Source organism: Hydra vulgaris, chromosome 09 (assembly GCF_038396675.1).
Source record: "Hydra vulgaris chromosome 09, alternate assembly HydraT2T_AEP".
NCBI classification, from domain to species: Eukaryota; Metazoa; Cnidaria; class Hydrozoa; order Anthoathecata; family Hydridae; genus Hydra; species Hydra vulgaris.
In genome coordinates this window covers 38,541,516-38,563,409 of record NC_088928.1, presented here as the reverse complement: position 1 = coordinate 38,563,409, position 21,894 = coordinate 38,541,516, and the positions used below count along the sequence as shown (strand labels likewise).

The window sequence follows — 21,894 nt, the reverse complement described above, 5'->3', positions numbered from 1 at the left end:
AATTTTCTCATGGAAATAAATAATAGAATCATGGAATTTTTGTCGTATAGTTGTTATTTACACAACTTATTGCTTAACAAAATATATAGTTTATTAAAACTAAAATTTATTACCTTTTAACTTAGATGCAAATTAATTTTTTTTATTTTAAAAGATTTTGATATCCGTTAGAATATGGGAGAATGCTTTGAACTTTTTTAAACTTTTTATTTGAAAAAAAAAAAAAGCACTTAAGTTTAACGACTTATTTTCTTGAAAAGTCAAAACAATGATCAAGGAATGAAATTGTAATGTTTCTAAAATGTCGTGAAAATGTTCAAATCTTTCCAAACTTATAAGTTGGGGAAAGGTTTAAACATTTTCACGCACGTTAATCTATAGATTAGCTTTAAATCATCGCTAGCAAAAAAAAATACCTTTAGAAATTGTTTTAATTAAAGCATCACTATATCGTTAAAAACGATATAGTGATGCTTTATTTAAAACGCCACTTTGTACCTAGGGTCAACCTACTTCGTTTAAATATACGATGTTAAATTTTATTTTGAGTCCTAGAGAATTTTTTTTTTTCGATCATAGAGGAAATACTTTTTTTATATGTACTTTTATATAATCTTGTTTGTTACTTAAGTACTTGTTTGTTACTTTAGTACTAAATGCAATGATAATTTAGTTTCCTCTAAACTCGAATTTTTTAATAGAAAACATTTTGCACTTTTTAGTCTTGTGCCCAGAATTACTTAGTTTCCTTGTAAAACCAGGTAGTTATAGAATTCTATTTAAAAACACTAGAAATGTGTATTCAACTATAATGTGCAATTAAAAAGCAAAAAAAAAAAAACTTTAAAAAAAAATTACTGATTCAAATAGAGCCTTCAAAATTAATGTAAAAAACTCCCTGAAATCTTTCTGCCAAATGTATTTTAAATAGCTTTTTATTTCTTATCGTGGTCCTTTTTTATGGAATAAAATAGATTTTGCCTAGCATTGATTTTTCTTTGAAACGGACCTTTTACTCTTTTAAAGGGAAGTTTAAAAATGTTATCTCTCAAACAGAAATTATATTTTTTTTTATTTCTAGTTTTTTTGTTTCATATATTTATTTCAAATGTATGTAGATTTTATATGTTCAGATATATATAGTTTATGTTGATTTTTTTTTATTATTTATTTTGATTATCTTTTATTATATTCTATATTATAATGGGCTTCGTGAAAAGATCTAATGATCTTTTAGAAGTCATGACGATTATATTTTTAATGTAATTTTTTCTCTAGAGTAGATGAGTGTTATTATAAGCACCTCAAGCGAATATCGGAATATTATCAAGAATAATTATGCTAGATTTAAAATTTTTTCGAATAAATAATTTTTAGAGATCACTATTTATTATCCATTTAGATATTTGGGCACGCGAATTTTTTTCAAAACACAGTGGTTTTAAAAAAGTAGCAGAAGTGCTCTTGGGTAATATGGTAATACAAGCACTTTAAATTAGCTCAAAAAAATAACATTAGTTTAGTAAAGAAATACTAATCTGTCAATTAGAACTAATTTGTGGAAAATAATGGTTCGTTATTAACAAATCTTATTGTTAAAAGATTAAATTTTAGGCCGATTTTTATTGAAACAATACTACTTTGTTTAACTCAAAAACAAAAAGTTTTTACTATATTATTCTTTTATTCAAAAAGCAAATAAAACCACCGCAAATTTTAGGACTTTAAACTTGGTAGTTTCAATGAAAACACTCAGCATTTTGAGCTTGCTCGTATTACACGAAAATGGTATCTTTAAATGAAGTTAAAATTAAAAGTTTTAATGCATTTTTTTTCCGATCAAAAGTGAAACGGATGTCTAGCTAATAAATTTTTCTTTATGAAAAAATAAATATCTATTTTTCAACATCAAAATTTCGCGCTTCATATTCTTTTAAGTGTAATGATAATATTTTAACAACACAAAAAATTGAATAGTGTTTTGTTAGAAGAGAGCCGCTAATTATTGCGTAAAAGATTACGCAAACTACACTGCTTTCTATTATCACCATACCAAGTCAAAAAATATAAAGTAACCTAAACTTTTCTACTCATATCTTAGAAGTTTTTAGCTTTCTTGTCTCTTTGTCTAGTATGACGTTTTTTTTCAAGTCAATATTGTTAGTAAAACTCTTCAAGAGAAAGACATGACATCACTTAATGAGCAAAAATAGTGAAAAAGCTGTTGTTTATTTTTAGAAAACTACCGAAAATAAGCAATTATAAAAGCAAAGGATTTGGCCCTAGAATTACAAGTGGAGCCTGTTTTTAAACCACTTTAAAGAGTAATAGGAGTGGAACGTCATTTTGACAAACCAGCCTAAGATGGGATTTATTTATTTTCTTCTGAAAAAAAATTAGAAATCGATTTCTTCAATCCTCTTTTAGACACATCTCTAACTTCAATGAGAGAAAGATTTATACAGTTGTAGAATTATTCAGAAGTTTGGGGATTTTGTATAATGTCGATAGTTTGCAAAAAACAGAAGAAATTCTAAAATCATATTTAGCTCTTCAATGTAAACTTACTGTAATTCTAAAATCGGACATTATTGGTATTCTCCTTTGCGATGAACTGATGAGCATTAAACCTTTTCTTTCTGAAATGGTCAAAGATAAAACTACTCCTATTATTGTTTTAAATTTTATAAAAAGCATAAAATGCAAGATTTGTATCCACAAACATGGATTCCAATGCAAATTTTGCTAGCAATACCTGTCACTGTAGCAAGTGGAGTAAGAAGCTTTTCCAAAATGAAACTAATAAAAACCTATCTGCTGTCAACAATGTTGCAGGATAGAGTTTTGAGTTTAGGAACCCTATCGATTGAAAACGATATTCGGCATTTCGAAATTGGTATCAAGGGATTAAGAAAAAGAAATCTTCTGACAATAAATGGCACCAACAAAATATTTGGAACAGGTGATAAAGTTTGGTTAAAATCACCCAATCCAAAGTGCATTTCTTCCAAGTAGAAGCCAGCGACAGTGATAAAGATGTGTTGGAACAAGTTGTTGAAGTGAATGGGGTTCCGCGCAACGTGAAACATATTAGATTTCGATAAGAAGTTCAGCCTTTATGCTTCATTCCGGAAATGGAAAAAGTATGGACAATAATTACAAAGAAGTTGTTGAAAACAATGAGGACCATTTTGAAGGAATTGCTGATGTGAACGAAGTGGACATCGAGGTCGAAGAAAGTCTCCAAGAAATAGACATGCCTTTACAAAGAAGTGCTCGAGAGCGATGCATGCCGAAAAAATTTATTGATTACTGTTTATATGACCCTTAAGGGTCAAGGAGGAATGTAATTGTATTAAGTTAAATGTTACAGTGTTCTGTGACGTCAAATGGTTTGTAATTAAAGTATATATTTGATAATTGATGTTAATATGTTTGTACGGTTTTGTATATAATTGCTAATGTGTTTATATGGTTAATGTGAAATTGTAAATATGTTCATGTGGGTTGTATTGGCAATATTTGAGGTATGTGATTTAGTATAAATTATGATTATAATTTTGTAAGAAACAAGTTTTCATTGAATAAAGAAAAAAAATATCTTGACTTAATGTTATATTTCTGCGAGAATACTACAAGAGAAAACTTCTGAGACAAGTTCTTGGCAAATAAACAGTTCTTTCGCAATGTGATGTAACCCTTGGCACTTGTAACACGCAAAAGGATTTTTTGTAGCTGTAGTTTGATGTTGAGACACAGCGCCAATAGCATTACTGTCATCTTTCTTCACGCGGTTCAAAGCAGCTTTTACTTTGGGTAACATAATAATAATCGGGACAATATCGCAAGATAAGCCAATCGTTTCAAATCAGCCAAAAAAAACATCAACTCTCTCTCTACCATGTAAATTTCGTTTTGTGAAAAGTTCATATGCACTGTTAACATCCAATGAGAATGCTGCTAGCAGCAATTGTTCGACTTCCATTGCATCTTGCTTATTTTCAATGGTAAAGCGTAATAAACCGAATACGCAGTTTTTCTAAGAAGAATTGGAAAAAGTCGCTCCAGCTTTTTGTTCAGCATTTTAGCTATTACTTTAGTTCTTTGCATCCATACCGCAGCATTTAAAGTTCCATCATACGTTTCAAACATATCGAATAATTGCATACTTAAATCCATGGCTCGGTTAGCTTGTAGTTTTCTTGCAGAAATATAACATTAAGTCAGAAAAAAACTTTCTGAAGAAAGTAAAAGTCATAGAATTAAAGGTAAATATTCTATTCTCATTTACTATAAGTTAATTGTCAAAGAATTTAGAAATAAAAATTTTGATTAATGTTTTTATTTTTTATTTTTATTTTTTATATTTATAATATTTTTTTATTTTTATAACTTTTTTTTTGTTATACTACTCTTACTTAAATTTAATTCATTACTAACTAAAAAATAAACACTTTAAAAAAAAGATTCTGATCCTGATATTAACTTTTAAAATCATAATGATTAGATAAAAAACATTACCCAATTATATTATAATGTAAATTCAAAAAATATCATTAATGGAATGAATAACGACTCGTTCTCGATCCTTCATGGTAATATTTAAATAAATATTATTAATAATAATAAATGATATTAGAAGTCTTCAAAAAAAATTTTGAATCTTTAAAACAATTTATATATAAAATTAATATTCATTTTCAAATTATTTATCTCAGAGAGATACGGTGTGATGACAAAAATATGGTGAACAACTATAATTACCATTTACCAAACTACAAAGTGATTCACCAAATTAGATTAGGCAAGGTAGGTGGGAAAAAAAGAAAAGAAAAACGTATTAAAAAAAATCACATAAAACTTCAGAAGTACCTACAAAAAATAGTTTTCGAAACAAGATTAAAAACATTTTTTTTTATGCGGTTAGATATGGACCGCATAAAAAAATTTGATTTAGAAAAAACACGTACGAGCATTTTTAATTTACATACGTATTTATTTTATACATACAAAACTTATCAAAATGTATAACAATTATCCTTCGTAATCTGACAATGTAACGCAATTTGTGGTTGCATGTTCATAATAGTAACTATATAATGACGTATGTACATACATATTACCCATTTTACAGGGTTTATGCGAAATATTAAACATTTTTAAAGAAAATATAAAACATTTTTTAAGAAAATATAAAACATTTTTTAAGAAAATATAAAACATTTTTTAAGAAAATATAAAACATTTTATAAGAAAATATAAAACATTTTTTAAGAAAATATAAAACATTTTTTAAGAAAATATAAAACATTTTTTAAGAAAATATAAAACATTTTTTAAGAAAATATAAAACATTTTTTAAGAAAATATAAAACATTTTAGTTATTTAAGAGTGCATTTATGATGTATAAAGTTATTCATAAATTTCTAAATAATAAAGTGTATTTTTTAAATATAACTAAAACTCATTATATTTAAAGATATAATATAAATAACAAAGTATCCACTTTAATAAAACTCTTGCCTTGCTATGCCTTTCAAAACCCATCTTCTCATATTACAATACCAACCACAAAAATTAATGCCAATTGTCGGTATAAGCCAATTTAAAGTAGCCTTAACTTCATTGCTGGTTTTTAGAAATGGCCTTATAAAAGTATAATTAGCTTTAAGACAACTAAAGTATTCCTCGATCGGGTTCAATTGCGGTGAATAAGGGGGCAAAAAGTAAACTGAAACATTGGATTGGCCGAGCAAATTGATTACATCTCTTCGACGATGAAATGCACAATTATCCAATACTAGTACAAAATGGGGATTTGTTTGGAAATACGGTCTTAAATTATTGGTTATAAAATCACAAAAAATATCGCCATTATAGGCACCATCCACTATCTTAAAGCTTAGAATACCATTAACTGTAATAGCGGCCATTAGACTTACATTTTTTTCACGATTTGCTGGCACTGTAACAAAACATTTTGTATTCTTTATAGAATAGCCATATTGCTTAGAAGTATGTAAGTTAAAGCCTGTTTCATCTAGAAATACTAAGTTATTGTCAGGAATCGAATTATTAGTCCTGCAATAACTTTGTCTTAAATCAACGTTTTGCGGCGAGTTTCTTTCTTTTGGTACTAATGTAAGTCGTTTTCTAGTGAACTCCATCGACTTCAAATACTTAGATATTGTTGGTATAGATACATTAATATTCCTTTCAATAAGAATGTTTCTCAATGATGCTAAAGTATGAGATGGATCATGCTCAATTAACAATCGAATTTCAGATTTAAGCGTCTCGTCATAAGAGATGCGCCTTCCTTTTTTTACTGATGTGATTTCATCATAACTAAGTTCTTTGCTGATTTTATCAGAAATAGAACGTGTTGCAGAAACTGATATTTCAACTTCTTCCGCTATTTCTTTTAACTTCATTTCTTTTAAAATTGACTTTCTTATGGTTCTTACAATATCCTTAGTAATAAGTGTTCTTTTTTTCCTTTCTCTCTCATGTTCCATTTATCAGTTAAAACAACAAAATAAATCTTGAATAATATATTTTAATAATAAGCATAGTAAGGCATGATAACACATGTATGGCATTTAAAAAGTTTTTTGTGGATAAAAAAAAGCATTTGTTTAATATGGATATAGTAATTTTTTTATTTTTCATTGTACTTGATATAAACTTAAAACTATAACGAACATTACTCACCATATTAAATCTTTTAAGTTTGCAACAAAAGTTTTATATCTTATAAATATAAAACTTTTATTCCATACTTAAAAGTCTGATTCCAAACTTTAAGGTATGATAAAAAGTTTGATAATAGACTCAAAAAATTATACTTTTAAGGCACTTACAACTAGTGATCGACCGAAACCGAAATTTGAGCCGAAACCGAAAGTATCGAAATTTCGGTTCAGTGAAGCCGTAGCCTAAACCGAAACCGAAATTTCGGCCGAAACCGATACCGAAATTTCGGCCGAAATTTGAAAATGAATGTTTAAAATCCCTGAACCTTTTATGATCACCGAATTAAAGCAAAAAAAAACTATTTTACATATATCTAGCCAATCACCATGTAACATAGTTTGATAAAAACTTTAATATGTCAAGACATTTCAATAATTAAAGGTAGTAATTGAAGTATTTTCTCTGCGAAATACATATTTTTTCATGTTTTCTGGCAAAAGTCTGTTTCTTTCATTTGAAAAAATTTCTCCAGCAGTTAAAAACAACCTTGTAACTTCGGCAGATGTTGGTGAAGGTCTAAAGAATCTCTTTGCTACTTTTGCCAAATTAAGCTTTGCTTTTAATGTTGTTTTCTAATATAAATCTATGAAATTTTTTTTTTTTTGTTATTTAGGTGCCCCAAGAAGACCTGTAGGTCTTGTCACAGAGCACCGGGGAAGTGCATTTAACTAGGAAGTTCACGCCTCCTTCATTACCGTGACGCAAAAATATATCCGAAGCTCGTTTTTAGCCTGGATCTCCTGCTTAAAAGGCAAGCGCTCTAACCACTGCGCCACGGTCGTACAAGAAACTTCAGACCTTCTTTAAAGTTTGAATCAATTTTTGAGATTTATAGGACTGCCGGTGTATTGCTTTTTCAGTTAAGAGATTTTTCAGAGTAAACCACTTCTTAAATGTGATGAAAGTCCGCTAAGTGATTGAAGTTTTGGATTGTGTGATCCACGAGATATTTTTAAATTGCAAGTTCCGTATTTGAAATCACTTACTGTTACGGTAAAATGATTCCATAAACCAGTTTTTTATCGATTATTTTCCATTGTAAAATTTAGCACTGAGAAACTTTTGATGAAACTATTGGTTTGGGTTGCTTTACTTAAATGTTAATTTATTTTAAGAATGATTTGAGAATAGTAACTTAAAACTATTATGTAACGTGATTTCAATTAAAATTTTTACAATTGTTATAATTAAAAATTGATTTACTAACAAACGATTACAATTAGGAAATCGTCATGATCTTTTAAAAGTTTCGGTTCATTTCGGTTGCGGTTTGAACCGAAATTTCGGCCGAAACAGGAAAAGTAAAAAAATTGTTGAAGCAGAAATTTCGGTTTCGGTTTCGGCCGAAACATCGGCCGAAATTTCGGCCGAAGCCGAAAGTTTCCGTTCACTACTTACAACTGACAACTAATTTACTACCGCAATCTTTTTTTTTATTTTTATAGTTCTCTTCTTTGTCATGAATAAACCTCATAAATTCCAAAGTGCTAAGGAGTAATTACGTAATTAAATGTTTTATATTTTCTTAAAAATTGTTTTATATTTTCTTAAAAAACGTTTTATATTTTCTTATAAAAATGTTTTGTTTTTTTTTAAAAAATGTTTTATATTTTCTTAAAAAATGTTTTATAATTTCTTAAAAAATGTTTCATAAGTTTTTAAAAAATATTTTATAATTTCTTTAAAAAATTTTTATTTTTTCTTAAAAAATGTTTTATATTTTCTTAAAAAATGTTTTATTTTTTCTTAAAAAATGTTTTATATTTTCTTAAAAAATGTTTTATATTTCGCATAAACCCTGTAATCGTTGAGATTGAAGTTATTGCGCGTTTAAGAATTAAATTATATGAGATCGCACAAAAAAAAATCCCATAAAATAAGACGCACAAATCAAGTATTGCATAAAAAAGGACCACATAAAAAGAGGTTTGAGTGTATTGAACTCGTTTATATAACCTCAAAAAACATTATCGTCCATGCTTTATACCAGGGATGGCCAAATAGCGGCTGGCTTGCCGCACGCGGCTCTTAAAACGTCATTGCGGTTGGCGAGCCGCATGCGGCTCTTTTCAAAAGTTAAATTGATTTACTGATAATGAAAACTTGAATTATATATAGCCGAAAGACATATTATTTGAAAAATGGATATAGCAAAAGGTGACAATAAAGCACTTTACAATAAAAGTAAGAAAAGAAAATTGAAGATGGGAACAGATTATTTCATGGTGATTGGACAGAAAAATACGCATTTATTGAAAAAGAAAATGAACCTATGTGTTTAATTTGCAATACTGAACTTGCTCATAATAAGACATGTAATGTTAAACGTCAATATGAAACAAAACATGTGTATTTCTATGAGAAATACCCATTAAATTCATGTCATAGAAAAAATAGAATCGAGTTGCTTAAAACAATATTTAAAAATCAACAAACGAATATTTAATCTTTCCAGTTTTATTATAGCTTGGATTATTGCAAGAAGTAAACATTTTTACACCTATGGAGAAAATCTTTTAGATGTGATCTCAGTTTTAGTTTCTAATTATAGCAAAGTTCAAAGGTTAATTTCAAATATTTCTGTTTCTCGACCTACAACTGAAAGAAGAATATCTGAGATTCAAAGTTGAACAGCATTTGTTAAATGATTTAAAAATTGTGAAGGATTCAATTTGGCATTGGATGAATTAACAGATATTCAAGATAAACCTTAAATGGCAGTACTTGATATATATGTAACATCAGATGCACTTGTGAAAGAAGAGTTTCTAGATTTAGTAGAGTTAAAAGACACAACTCGTGATTTAAAGAAAGCCCTTGACACTGTTCTGGTGAAAGACAATGCTCCTAAAAACAAGCTTGTTAGTGTTGCTACAGATGCACAGTGGGCCAGAATGCACTTTTACTGGACAAAATTCATAACTAATTTAATATTAGAGCTATATTCACTAAAATTAGTATGAGTACTAATATGATGTCTGCGCTTTTTATGAAGGTAATATTTTTTTATTTCGTTGCTATGGATACCTTTATTTTGCTTAGCAACAACCTACTTTTGTTATCTGCAGATATTTTATAAGTGCTATATTCACTAAATTTGGCATGAGTACCAATATGAGATCACACTTCTTACAAAAGTGATAATTTTTTAAATTTAGTTGTTATGGATACTTATATTGCTTAGTTACCGGATACTTTCCTTAGTTACAAAGTGGTAAATTGATATTTGAATATCTTATCGGATTTTTGACCCACCTATATTGAGTAAAAATTGAGTATTTAGGTAAATAATGTTTTAGGAATAATAAAAGCAAAAAATAGTGCAAGAAAACGTTATCAATTTTAAATTACATCAAAAAATTATAAAACAATAATATCGTTTGAAGATTGTTTAAGTAATTGTAAAACATCTGAAGGAAATGCTTTATGATTTGTTTGGTGTGATGTTGATTTACGCAATGATGAAATAACAGGATCACTGGAAACTAGGAGTCTATTGATAAGATCAGTATTTGTTGCTTTTCTTCATGTTTTTCGGCTGAAATTTTCGCGATAAGATTTAAAGTCTTTATTTCTAGCCTCTTGAGCTTCCTCTGACATAAGTCCGATGGGTAATGTAAGGCTTTTAATTATGTCATGTCCATGTATCAATACTTTGTGAACTGATTGAGCCATGTAATACCATGGATAAAGGGACACATATAGTCTAAAAGTGTCAAAACAATAATCCTTGAACTTTAAGCAGTCTATTTCATATCCTGAAGAGAGCGTTACCAAGATAATGTAAAATCTGAATATAAGGTTTTGGTCAATACCCAGAATTTCAGCTGTTTGTTCATATGCTGCAAAAGCACGCCTTGAGGTATTGCCATCATTACTTGTTCCAGAACCACCACTTTTAGGGAAATCAACAACAAGTCCCATTTTGTTCATAAAATCAGTCTGAATCTTTTGTTTAGCTACAGATGCCTTTTCTTTGTGTTCTTTAGATCTTGCTTGCCACTTTCTTGTTTCTTTTTTATATGCAATGTGCAATAACATCTCAAAAAATTGAATCCATGCATGAAGACTGGAAAGACCATATTTGAACTCTCTGTTAGTATAATCTATATTAAGGATATCAAGACTATTCATATTTTTTGGAGAGACACCACACACTGAACAGCATTGGTATGAGTTATTTTTTTCAGATAATATTGTTTGAACCTTCCCATCAATCATTGTAAGTTCAATAATACAATTCACTTCAATAGAAGATCCGCAAACCTCTAATAAAATCATACCCAAGCTTTCTATCTCACTTTTAATGTACTGATCTTCTTCAATCACAGATTCCTTGGATTCCATTTTGTATGCAAATCTTATGGGTCTACAATAGGCTGTGGAGGACGACTTTTGATTTTTCCAAATAGGCACCTTTTCGTTGCTGTTGTTAAATCCAGTCAAATCCAATGGGACAAGACAAGTAATAAATAATGATTCTTCACGCTTTAAATCTCAGTTAATGTCGGGTTCTGATAAAACTTGTTTATAAATGCTTTGGCCAGTAGCACCATCAAAACCAGCCTTACACGTTAGTGTCATTGTTTTTATTGCTTTGTCGTTCAATATCAAGTGCCTTAGCACAGCTTCCTGAACTGCACAGATTCTTTGCAAAGTATGAGTCATTAAATCTTTTAAAGGAACTGAAGCTGAATAGTCCTCCACTGTTATGTTTGCAGGATAACATTTCAATTTTGCATCTCTGACATCATTGTAAGCGGGGTAGATGTTATATTCTTTCTCCAAGGCTCCGCTTCTAATCAATTGATAGGAAGCTTTTGTCAGACTTGCATCAATTATTAAAGCCAGTGCTTCGTCTGCTGAATATTTAGTTGCTTTATCTGTATTTGATATATTTAAAACATTCTTGGCAGTAATAACAACAGATTCATCTCTAAATTTTTTATTAGCAGCAAAAAATAATTCATTGGATGAGTGAGATTCAATTAAACAAGATACACGCCGTTTTTTAGTTTTATTAGAACTATTATCAAATGCAACTGGTTTTCGACCACGTCTACTTGCAGTTGGTTCATTGTCTTTTTTTCTGACAATTAAATATTCATTAAGCCAGTTCACAAACTTCTTTTCAAAATTTTTCACAGTATAGTTTGCAGATTTCCACTTTTTTTTATACAAGTAAACAAATCGTTGAACAGCATGTCTAAAATCAACGTCTTTAAAATCAGCAAATTTTGGCTGAATAAATTTTAATATATCTTCAGTAATATTTTGTTTTGAAATACTAAGATTGTTTTTTTGGAGAAAATCATGAATGTCTAAGTTTAACAAAACCATATCTAAATAATTATTGTAACAAGTATTTTGTATTTAAAAGTAAAATGTTATAATATATATGCCGCCTGGACTACTAATACTTGTTAGTAATTAAGTTACTACAAGTGTTAGTAATTAAAATTAAAAGTAATTAAATTACTGTCAGTGTTAGTAATTAAATTACTAACACTGACAAGTGCTTTACAACATATTTTCGGTAGTTGTTAGTAATTAAATTACTAACAACTACCGAAAATATGTTGTTGCTATGTTATGCAAAGTAAGGTATCCATAGTAACCAAAAAAAGTTATAAGAATTCTGAATCTCATTTTAATACATACCCTTAATATTGTGTATTTAGCGCAAGTAAAATACTGTTAAAACAACGTTAATGTAAAAATGAGTTGTTGCTATGCAAAATTTAGTACCATAGCAACCAAGTTAAAACATACATAAAATCTGAACGGGGATTTAAGGGGACGAGCAATCAATTAAAACTCGATTGAAGCATCATATAGCTCAAATAAATATAAGACACATGGCAAATTGTGGTAATTATTAGTTATTGTGCGGCAAAAAATAAGTTTCTTAAGAAATTTTTTTTTTTAATCTGTGATTTTCAAAGTATAACTGAGATAACATGCTATGACAAGTTTATTTCACACATTGGTTTTTCTTATCTCTAAATACTCTAGAATAACATGTACTAATTTTTTGTTTCAAAAACGTAGATGTAATTGAAATATAACACGACGTTGATGTCACCGTTAATTACTTATTTATAATTTTTTTATTTTTTTATTTTATCTCAATATTCAAATGCTTAGAGTCCTGGTAACTAAGGGATTTAATATAAATAAATTATCAATAGATTTCTCCTAATATATGTAGATACTAAAATTAAATAAGTTTTCAAGATTAGACAACTAAAATTTTTCCCATTTTGTCCACCTACTGGCCCACTGTGAGATGGTGCAACAGCAATGGTTGGAAAACATGTTGGGCTTATTGGTTTACTAAAAAGTGATCCAATGTATTCAGAGTTTATCCCAGTTCATTGTGTGGTTTATTGAGAACATTTAGCAGCAAAAATTCCAATTATTTTTAAATCAGAGCTGGAGAGTGTAACTCGATCTAATGCAAAAAATCACAGACAATTTAATAATTTCATTAGTGAATTGGAACTTGCTGACAAACCAAGTGATTTTTCATTTTACTGTGCAGTAAGATGGCTTTCAAGTAGTTCTTTATAGGTTTGTAGAACTATTAGAACCAATTAAATTTTTTTTGCTTGAAAAACAAAAGACATTTGAAACCTTTGGTGATGTGAATTTTTTGCTAGATCTTTTATTTTGAAGTTATGTAATGCAACATTTACAAAATCTGAACTTGTCACTTCAGGGAAAAGAAGAAAATATATCTGATCTTGCTCAGACTATTTTTAGTTTTCAAAAAAATATTGTTTTATTTCAGAAAGATCTTACCTTAAAAACTTTTAATCATTTATATATGATTATAAAATATACATGTTAGTCTTTATTTTCAACAATGAAATTTGTTAAATCAAAGTATCGTGCCAATCTAACTAGTGTAATAGAAGAATATTTGTTTGAGTTCCTTAGAATATCAACAACAAGTTTAAAACCAGATTTTTAAAAACTAACCAGTAGTGTTTAAAATCTTAGTGCCTAATAAATGAATAGTGAATTATGCAAGTTATTATGCAAGAAGAATATTCTAATGGTCTTTTACAAAATAATTGATGTTATAAAAAAATTCTTTCTGTTATGTCTAATTTTTTGCTTGATGAAAATATATTTTTTAATTGTAAAAATAAAAGTAATTTGAATTTAATTGAAAATCATTGAAAAACTTGTGTAATATAAAATAATTAAATTTAAAAAAAATCTGTTTATCTAGTTGGAGAGTTGAATCTCAATATTTTAGATTATGACACAAATATAAACTTTGAGCTTGAAAAGATAAAAGGAAGTTGGTTGATCGAAATTCCGCAGGACAATATTATTCCATAGGTGGGGTCTTCGAGAAGCAATGCAAAATTGATTAAATTTTGTGTGACAAAACGGCTCATTTAAAAAATTTATGTTCCTCATATCGTATTTGTTGTTAGGTTTGAGTTTGAAAATATTATTAAAAATGGTAGGGGATAAATTATTTCTCCATAAATATACAAAACATAAAACTTTAAAAACATTGAGTTAAAATAAATTTAATAATCTCATTTCAGTAAAAATAGGTTTTGTATGTGTAAAACGATCAGCATAGTTAATTATGCGGATCGCATGTTTTTGACGACGATAAAGAAGTTTTAACTTTTTACAGTACTCCCCCAAACAGTGTTAGCGTAATTTATGTAACTGTGGATAAAAGAGTAATAAAGTTGGCTTAAGCAATTTTAATTAAGGTAGTTACGAGCTTTATATGGAATCTCAATGTTTTTTGAAATTTTAATAGATACATAAATAATGTGTTGATTCCAGGAGATGTTTTCATCGAGGTAAACGCCTAAGAATTTTGTAACGGAATCATTTTTTATTTCAATTTTGTCTATATAAAGTTGCGGCAAGTTTGTTGGTAAAAATCGCTTTTTTGCATACGAATGGAATAGAGTTCATTTGGTTTTATTAATATTTAAAGTTAGCTTATTCCATTTAAACCAATTTGATATATGTTTTAATTCTTTATTCATAGTGGTAAAGAGTTCATAAATATTACTGCTTGAGAAGAATAGATTGGTATCAACTGCGTACATGATACTTATAAGGTTAGAAGCTTTATTCAAATCATTTATATATATCAAAAAAAGTAGAGGTCCGAGGATTGAACCTTGAGGAACACCACATACGATATCAAGATAATTATTTTGATAACCGTCGTTACTAATTACAAATTGTCTTCTTTTTGTTAAGTAGCTTCGAAACCATTTTAAAGCAGTATCTTTAATTCCATAATATTTAAGTTTATGTAGTAAAATATAATGATCTACTGTGTCGAAAGCTTTTGATAGATCAATGAAGATACCTTACAAGTACTGTGATTTTTTAAAAGATTTCGAGATTTCATGCACAAACTGGATTATTGCATGTTCTTTTGAGTTACCTTTTTTAAAGCCGAATTGTTTGTTATATAGTAAGTTATTTTTGTTGAAATGTTTGTAAATTCTATTAGACATTATTTTTTATAAATTTTTTGAAAATACCGAAAGAACAGAGATGGGACGATAGTTGCTAATATTTGATCTGTCACCTTCTTTAAAGATAGGAGTAACTTAAGCAACTTTTAATTGGTCTGGGAATATTCCTTGATTAATAGAAGCTTTAAAAACTTTAAAAAGAACATGTTTTAATATACCGAGACAGTCTATAATTACATTTCCATTTATTTTATTTGCACCTGCTGCTTTGTTTCTTTTCAAAGAATTCAAAGCTACATCAAATGCCTCAAAAGATAATTCTGAGGTTAACTCATCAGAACAAATGCAATTATCCATAAGTACGAGGAAATCATTAAAGGAAGCCGTCGTATTTGGAATCTTATTCGATAGGGAAGGACCTATCCCAATAAAAAATTTATTAAATTCATGGGATATGGCTCTTGGGTCATATAAACTTATTTTATCAACTTTAATCATCTGCAATGTTTTATAAAATGTTTCGTAGATGTTACTTGCATTGTCATTAAAATCAATACGACTCCAACGGAGTAAAGATAGCTGATCTTTAAATAGTTCAAGATTTTTTTGTTTGAAAGTACGTTTTTTACAACTATTGGGGTGTTAATATTTTTTTTTTTAATTTGAGTTTAAAATCAGGAATGTAGAAAAATGATCGTTACATACCTTTCATCAATAAACCTACGCGCATAACTAGAAAAGTGAAACTTTAATAGATCAAATTATCACCAATAACTTCCTTTATGTAAAAATAAAAACAGGAATGTTTAAAACAGATATGTCTGATCATTTTCCCATATTCATTATTTCACAAAAATGTAATAAAAATGATGTTCAAAAAAATAAAAACAACAAGAGTAATAAGCGGTTCTTCAGTTAAATATTTTCATAACCTTTTATCATGTGTTAACTGGGATGGCCTATTCCTGAATCAAAATTCTGATAAAGCGTACGATATATTCATATCAGAGTATTATAAATATTATAACAAAGTATTTCCAAAAGTTTCAAAATTGGTTAAAACAAAAACGCTATTAAACCCTTGGATTACTCAGGGTATTCTTAAATCTTTTCAAAAAACAATAAAAAAAAAACAACAACGACTGTATAACAAATTTCTTGAAAAAAAAAACTATTTGTAATGAAACTAATTATAAAAACTACAAACGACTCTTTGAGTCAATTGTTAAAAAATCAAAAAAGTATTATTATTCAGATCAATTAAAAAAGCACTCAAATGATCCTCAAAGTACTTGGCGTATTATTAAAGAAGTCATCGGTAAAAATAATTCTGAAAGAAATATTGTTCCAAAATTCCTCAAATTTAATAATAACTGTGTTATAAAAAAACAATTAGTGGCTGAAACACTTAATGAATTTTTTGTAAATGTCGGTCCTTCATTAGCATAAAAAATTGAATCCTCTCAAACCAACTTTGATGCATACATGGTTTTTAATAACACTAATATTATGTCTAATGATAAACTTACTGAAGAAGAATTATTAGTCGCGGTTTCTTTAATCAAGCCCAAAAAAAGTTAAGGAGTTGACAATATAAGTAATAGCATCATTATCAATTCAAAACTCATTACAATCCCGCTTTTGTATATATTTAATTTATCTTTAAAAGAGGGAGCTTTTCTGAAAAAGTTAAAAATCGTTAGAGTTGTCCCAATTTTAAAATCAGGTGATCCTTATGACGTTACTAATTATAGGCCGATCTCAATTCTTACATGTTTTTCAAAAATTCTAGAACGAATTATGTATAATAGACTCTTTTCTTTTTTAAGCAAAAATGTTTTGTACAATAAACAATTTGGTTTTAAATCTGGTCATTCTACTGATCACGCAATCTTACACATGTTCCCCAGGGTTCAATACTAGGACCCCTCTTGTTTCTAGTTTATATTAATGATCTAAATAAGTTTTCTAATATCTTAAACTCAATTTTATTTGCTGATGATACTAACTTGTTTATTCCAATGAATATATAAATATTTAATTTTTAACAGTAAAAAAAGAATTGATAAACTAAACCAATGGTTTAAATCCAATAAACTTATTACATATCACATTCCATCATGCTCCTAAAAAAAAAATATTCCATTGAAACTACCAAATCTTTTTATTGATAATAATTTAATAAAAAGAGAAATATCGTTAAAATTCATAGGCGTAATTCTAGATGAAAATATTAATTGGAGAGAACATATAAACGTCATCGAGAAAAAAAATCTATCTAATCTAGGTATACTGTATAAAGCAAAACATATTTTAAACCAACCTTGTTTGAAACACATATACTTTTCATTTATACATTGTTACCTAAACTATGCAAATATTGCTTGGTGCAGCACCAACGCTACAAAAATAAATAAACTTCTCTGCAAACAAAAACATGCTATTAGGTTTATTACAAACGAGGGTCGGCTCTCCCATACAAAAATTCTTTTTAGTAAACTCAATATACTAAATGTTTTCAAAATAAATCTGTATTAAATTCTTATATTTATGTTTAAACTTGATAAAAAAACGGCACCGTCTTAATTTACTCAATATTTAAAAAAATAAATCACACATAGAGCATAAGATTCTCAAAAAATAACTTAAGTCAATGCAAAACCTATTATTCAGCCACTAAATGTCCAATCACAAATCGAGGACCTAAATAATGGAATACACTTTTAAATGATGATCTTAAAACACTCTCTTCGCTCAACCAATTTAAAACAAAACTTAGGCAAATTCTTCTACTAAACGACAATGAATAAAATGTCTTCTAAGGCGCTAAATAAGAGTAATCTTATGATTTGATTTATATAGTTATGAATATATCTATTAACTTTATATATATATGGGAGATGGGGGCGCATTGATCGCCGGGGCAGTATGATCTTTTGGCTTTTACTCGTTCATTTTTGCCTTACTAGAAGTGAGGTTGCAATTTAATTAACCATTATGCTTCCCTAATTGATTATTCGTAATATTTTTTCATAAGGTTATCAGCGTCAAAAAAAATAAAGAAAATATTGTTTTTCGTCATAAAAAGTGATTTTTTTAAATCGTACTATAATTCAAATATATTTTTATTTAGATGTCTGTATGGGTTAACAACAATTTTATTTTATATTTGTAAGTGTTAGGTGTATAATATAATATATAATTTTTATTTGGCTGCAATTTATACAGTAGATATTGCTATCAATATGTTACCTATACCTATTGGGGTACATTGATCTTTGACTATGCGGGGCCCATTGATCGGAGGATCAAAGTGCCCCATAGAAGACGAAGTGCCCCATGTTTTTGTTTATAAGCAATACAGTTAAACGAATGGAATTATATTTATAATTTAAAAAAAAACTATATACAAACAAACAATAGCTTTTAGCATTTCATTTTTTAAATCTACTTATGTTATAAGCTAGTAATAATAATACTATTATTTTATAATATCAAAAGAATAATATTTAACATAATAATTAAAAAATATTTAACATAATATTATTATGTTAAATATTAGCATTTATTAAAAACATATGTTTTTATTGATATATTTTTTTACAGATCTTAAAATGGTTAGAAATAGAATTAAAAAAACAAATAAAGTTGCTATACCAAGTGAAACAATGAAAGTAGCTGTTAATAAAGTTTTAGAAGGAACACAACTGAATGTTGTAGCACGTCAGTTTAACATAGATAGAATGACTTTAAAAAGATATTGTCGTAAAAAGAGGCTTAATCCAAATGAAGCTTTCAAGCCTAACTACAACAATAGACAAGTTTTTACAGCAGAAGATGAAAAAAGTTTATCAAGTTATTTACTAATTGCATCAAAAATGAACTATGGCCTTTCAACTAGGTCAACGCGATTATTGGCATATGAATTTGCTTTAAAAAACAATAAGATATGCCCATCATCATGGATCAAAAATAAAATTGCAGGCATTGATTGGTTGCAAGGTTTTATGAAAAGACAACCAGAGTTGTCTCTACGAACACCTGAAGCAATGAGCTTCGCTCGATCAACAGCTTTTAACAAACACACTGTAAGAGAGTTTTTTCAAAATCTTAAAACGGTAAGAAATCGATATAAATATAATCCTAACTGTATATATAATGTTGATGAAACTGGTTTAACAACCGTTCAAAAGCCGGTAAAGGTTTTGGCTGGTAGAGGAAGCAAACAAGTTGGAAGAATCACATCTGCAGAACGAGGAACATTGGTAACTGCATGTTGTGCCTCTAATGCTATTGGAAATTCCATTCCTCCATTATTTATTTTTCCTAGGGTAAAGTTTCATGATTACATGATTAAGGAAGGACCTCCTGGATGTGTGGGATTTGCAAATCCTTCTGGTTGGATGAACTCAGAAATTTTCATAGAATGGATTAAACATTTTGTTAAATATTCAAACTGTTCTCAGGAATCTCCAGTTTTGTTACTTCTCGACAGTCATGAAAGTCATATTTCTGTTAAAGGCTTGGAGCTTGCAATTCAACAAGGAATTACAATGATAAGTTTTCCTCCCCATTGCAGCCATAAATTGCAGCCATTAGATAGAACTGTTTTTGGACCATTGAAAAGGTTTTACAATTCTGCATGTGATAATTGGATGGTTTCAAACCCAAGACCAATGACCATTTATGATATTGTTTCAATAGTTCGAGAACCGTATACAAAAGCTTTCTTACCATCTAATATACAGACAGGATTTAGAGTAGCTAGCATTGAGCCATTCAATTCTAAAATTTTCAAAGATGACGAATATTTACCATCATCAGTTACAGATAGAGCTGCTCCAGATACAGTTACTATCACTCCTGTCAACAACATGGAATCTGAAATGATACCAGCACATGTTAATCACATAGAGTCTGAAATAACTATAGTAAATATTGAAACAAGTATTTTAAACAAAGTGTCAACAAGTGTTGCTTCTATAATCTCACCTGAGGTTTTAAAACCTTACCCAAAAGCATCTGCCAGAAAAAAAAATGTTAAAAGTAGGCAGTTAAAAACAAGGATCTTGACTGATACTCCTGTCAGAAATGAAATTCGTTTGTCAAAAGAAAAGAAAATTTTCAAGCAAACCAAAAATCAACAAAAAGTCTCCACAAAAGATAAGAAAGAAACTAAGAATTACTTGCTTAGGAATAAAAAACAATGTAAACCAAAAGCTGCTTCACAACTTGACTTTCACAAATGATGAAATATTCTTAATCAAAATATTGTACTTTTAACAAGTTTTGTAAACTTAAAAGTTGTATTCTTATTTCAGTCTTTATATTTCAGTTCTTATAAATTTCAAGTTGTTGTAAAGTTTTAAACGTATATAAAGCGGGTAGCTTATAGCTGCTGTGATTTATACATTTTTAAATTAAAAATTAGACTAGTGGGTTTAACTGCTATATTTAAAAAATAGTTAAAAAATTTAGATGTATTATATGTTATACAATATTACCCTTTGACTAAATTATTTACAAGATTTAGTTATAGAAGTGTTAAACGTTTAGATAATATTACGCATATAAGATCAATGTGCCCCAAGTCGGAGATCATAGTACCCCATAGTTTGGGGTACATTGACCTTTTGAGAGGGTTGTTTTAAAGTTAAAATTATTCATGTTTATCATTTTTTTAAATCAAAATATTTATATATTCCAAAAGCCAGATAGTTCTACATGTGTTTCGTAGTTAATAAGTTTTTACATCTCTTTCAGGTTCTGCGCAATTTTCAAAACACTGCTACGGCGATCAATGCGCCCCCATCTCCCCTACATATAAAAAAAAAAAAAATTAATTGTAAACTTATACACGATTTAATTTTATCATTTGTTTGTTACTGAAAATGTAAAAAATTTTATACTATATATTCTTGAAATCGCATATAAAAAATACCCAAAACTGTTTGGCATGTATTTATGTGTGTGTGTGCTTTCACTTTTTGTTTTTTTTATCCATGTGTTTTTTTTGATGCTGTTTTTTCCTTAATTATTCTCAATCTAATAAAAAGAAATTTAAAAAAGAAAGAAATACGAGGATAAAATAAAATAAAATTTTTATTTTAAATTTTTTTCTTTCTTTTCTTATTTAAAATATAATTTTTCAGAAAATTTATTGGTATTTAAAAGATTTTGTATTAACTTAACGCGAGGCTACTAAAAATTTGCACAAAAAAGAATTGCTTATAATTGTCATTCAAATTATATTATTGTTTCACAACTGATCAAATAAAAAAGGAAAGCAATAAAAGTTCATCTTATAACTGAAATTGTCCCATGACCAACAGCGTAGCCAAAATTAGTCTTAAGCCAGCAAAGAAGGTTTTCAAAGTATTCTGGACTGAAATCTCGTAATTTAAGTTGAATTCTCTTTTTCAGGTGGTTAAGATTTTTTGCTTTGAAATTATTGGAACAGATTCACTGCTTTGGGTGAGCCCAAAATGTCTCAATGGGCCTTAATTGCGGTACATTTGGTGGATTATCATCCTTAGAAACATACGTTATATTAAACTTCTTATAAATTTCAATTGTTAGCTTTGCATAATGACAGTTTGCACCACCAGGCCAAAATATGTATTTTATACTTTTGTGATTCGTATTGATAAAGGGAACAAGTTT

At 28.3% G+C, this 21,894-nt stretch overlaps 2 protein-coding genes across 2 annotated transcripts; one reads left to right on the top strand and one right to left on the bottom strand.

Moving 5' to 3' along the window:
• Positions 1–5,508: 5,508 nt before the first annotated feature.
• On the bottom strand, positions 5,509–6,519 carry LOC136085453 (uncharacterized). Its single transcript, XM_065806761.1, has one exon. It carries the CDS (start codon positions 6,517–6,519, stop codon positions 5,509–5,511), a length of 1,011 nt encoding a protein of 336 aa, XP_065662833.1.
• Positions 6,520–13,060: 6,541 nt separating this feature from the next.
• Positions 13,061–20,480, top strand: LOC136085452 (uncharacterized). The gene is made up of 4 exons (XM_065806760.1): positions 13,061–13,141; positions 13,611–13,713; positions 13,998–14,069; positions 18,838–20,480. Exons 1-4 carry the CDS (start codon positions 13,061–13,063, stop codon positions 20,478–20,480), a joined length of 1,899 nt encoding a protein of 632 aa, XP_065662832.1.
• Positions 20,481–21,894: the final 1,414 nt, after the last annotated feature.

Coding starts and splice junctions, on each gene's coding strand:
- LOC136085453 (XM_065806761.1), bottom strand. CDS start 6,519: ATGGAACATGAGAGAGAAAGGAAAAAAAGAACACTTATTACTAAGGAT.
- LOC136085452 (XM_065806760.1), top strand. CDS start 13,061: ATGGTTGGAAAACATGTTGGGCTTATTGGTTTACTAAAAAGTGATCCA. Junction 13,714..13,997: donor CCTTAGAATATCAACAACAA/GTTTAAAACCAG, acceptor CTGTTTATCTAG/TTGGAGAGTTGAATCTCAAT. Junction 14,070..18,837: donor GCTTGAAAAGATAAAAGGAA/GTTGGTTGATCG, acceptor ATTTTTTTACAG/ATCTTAAAATGGTTAGAAAT.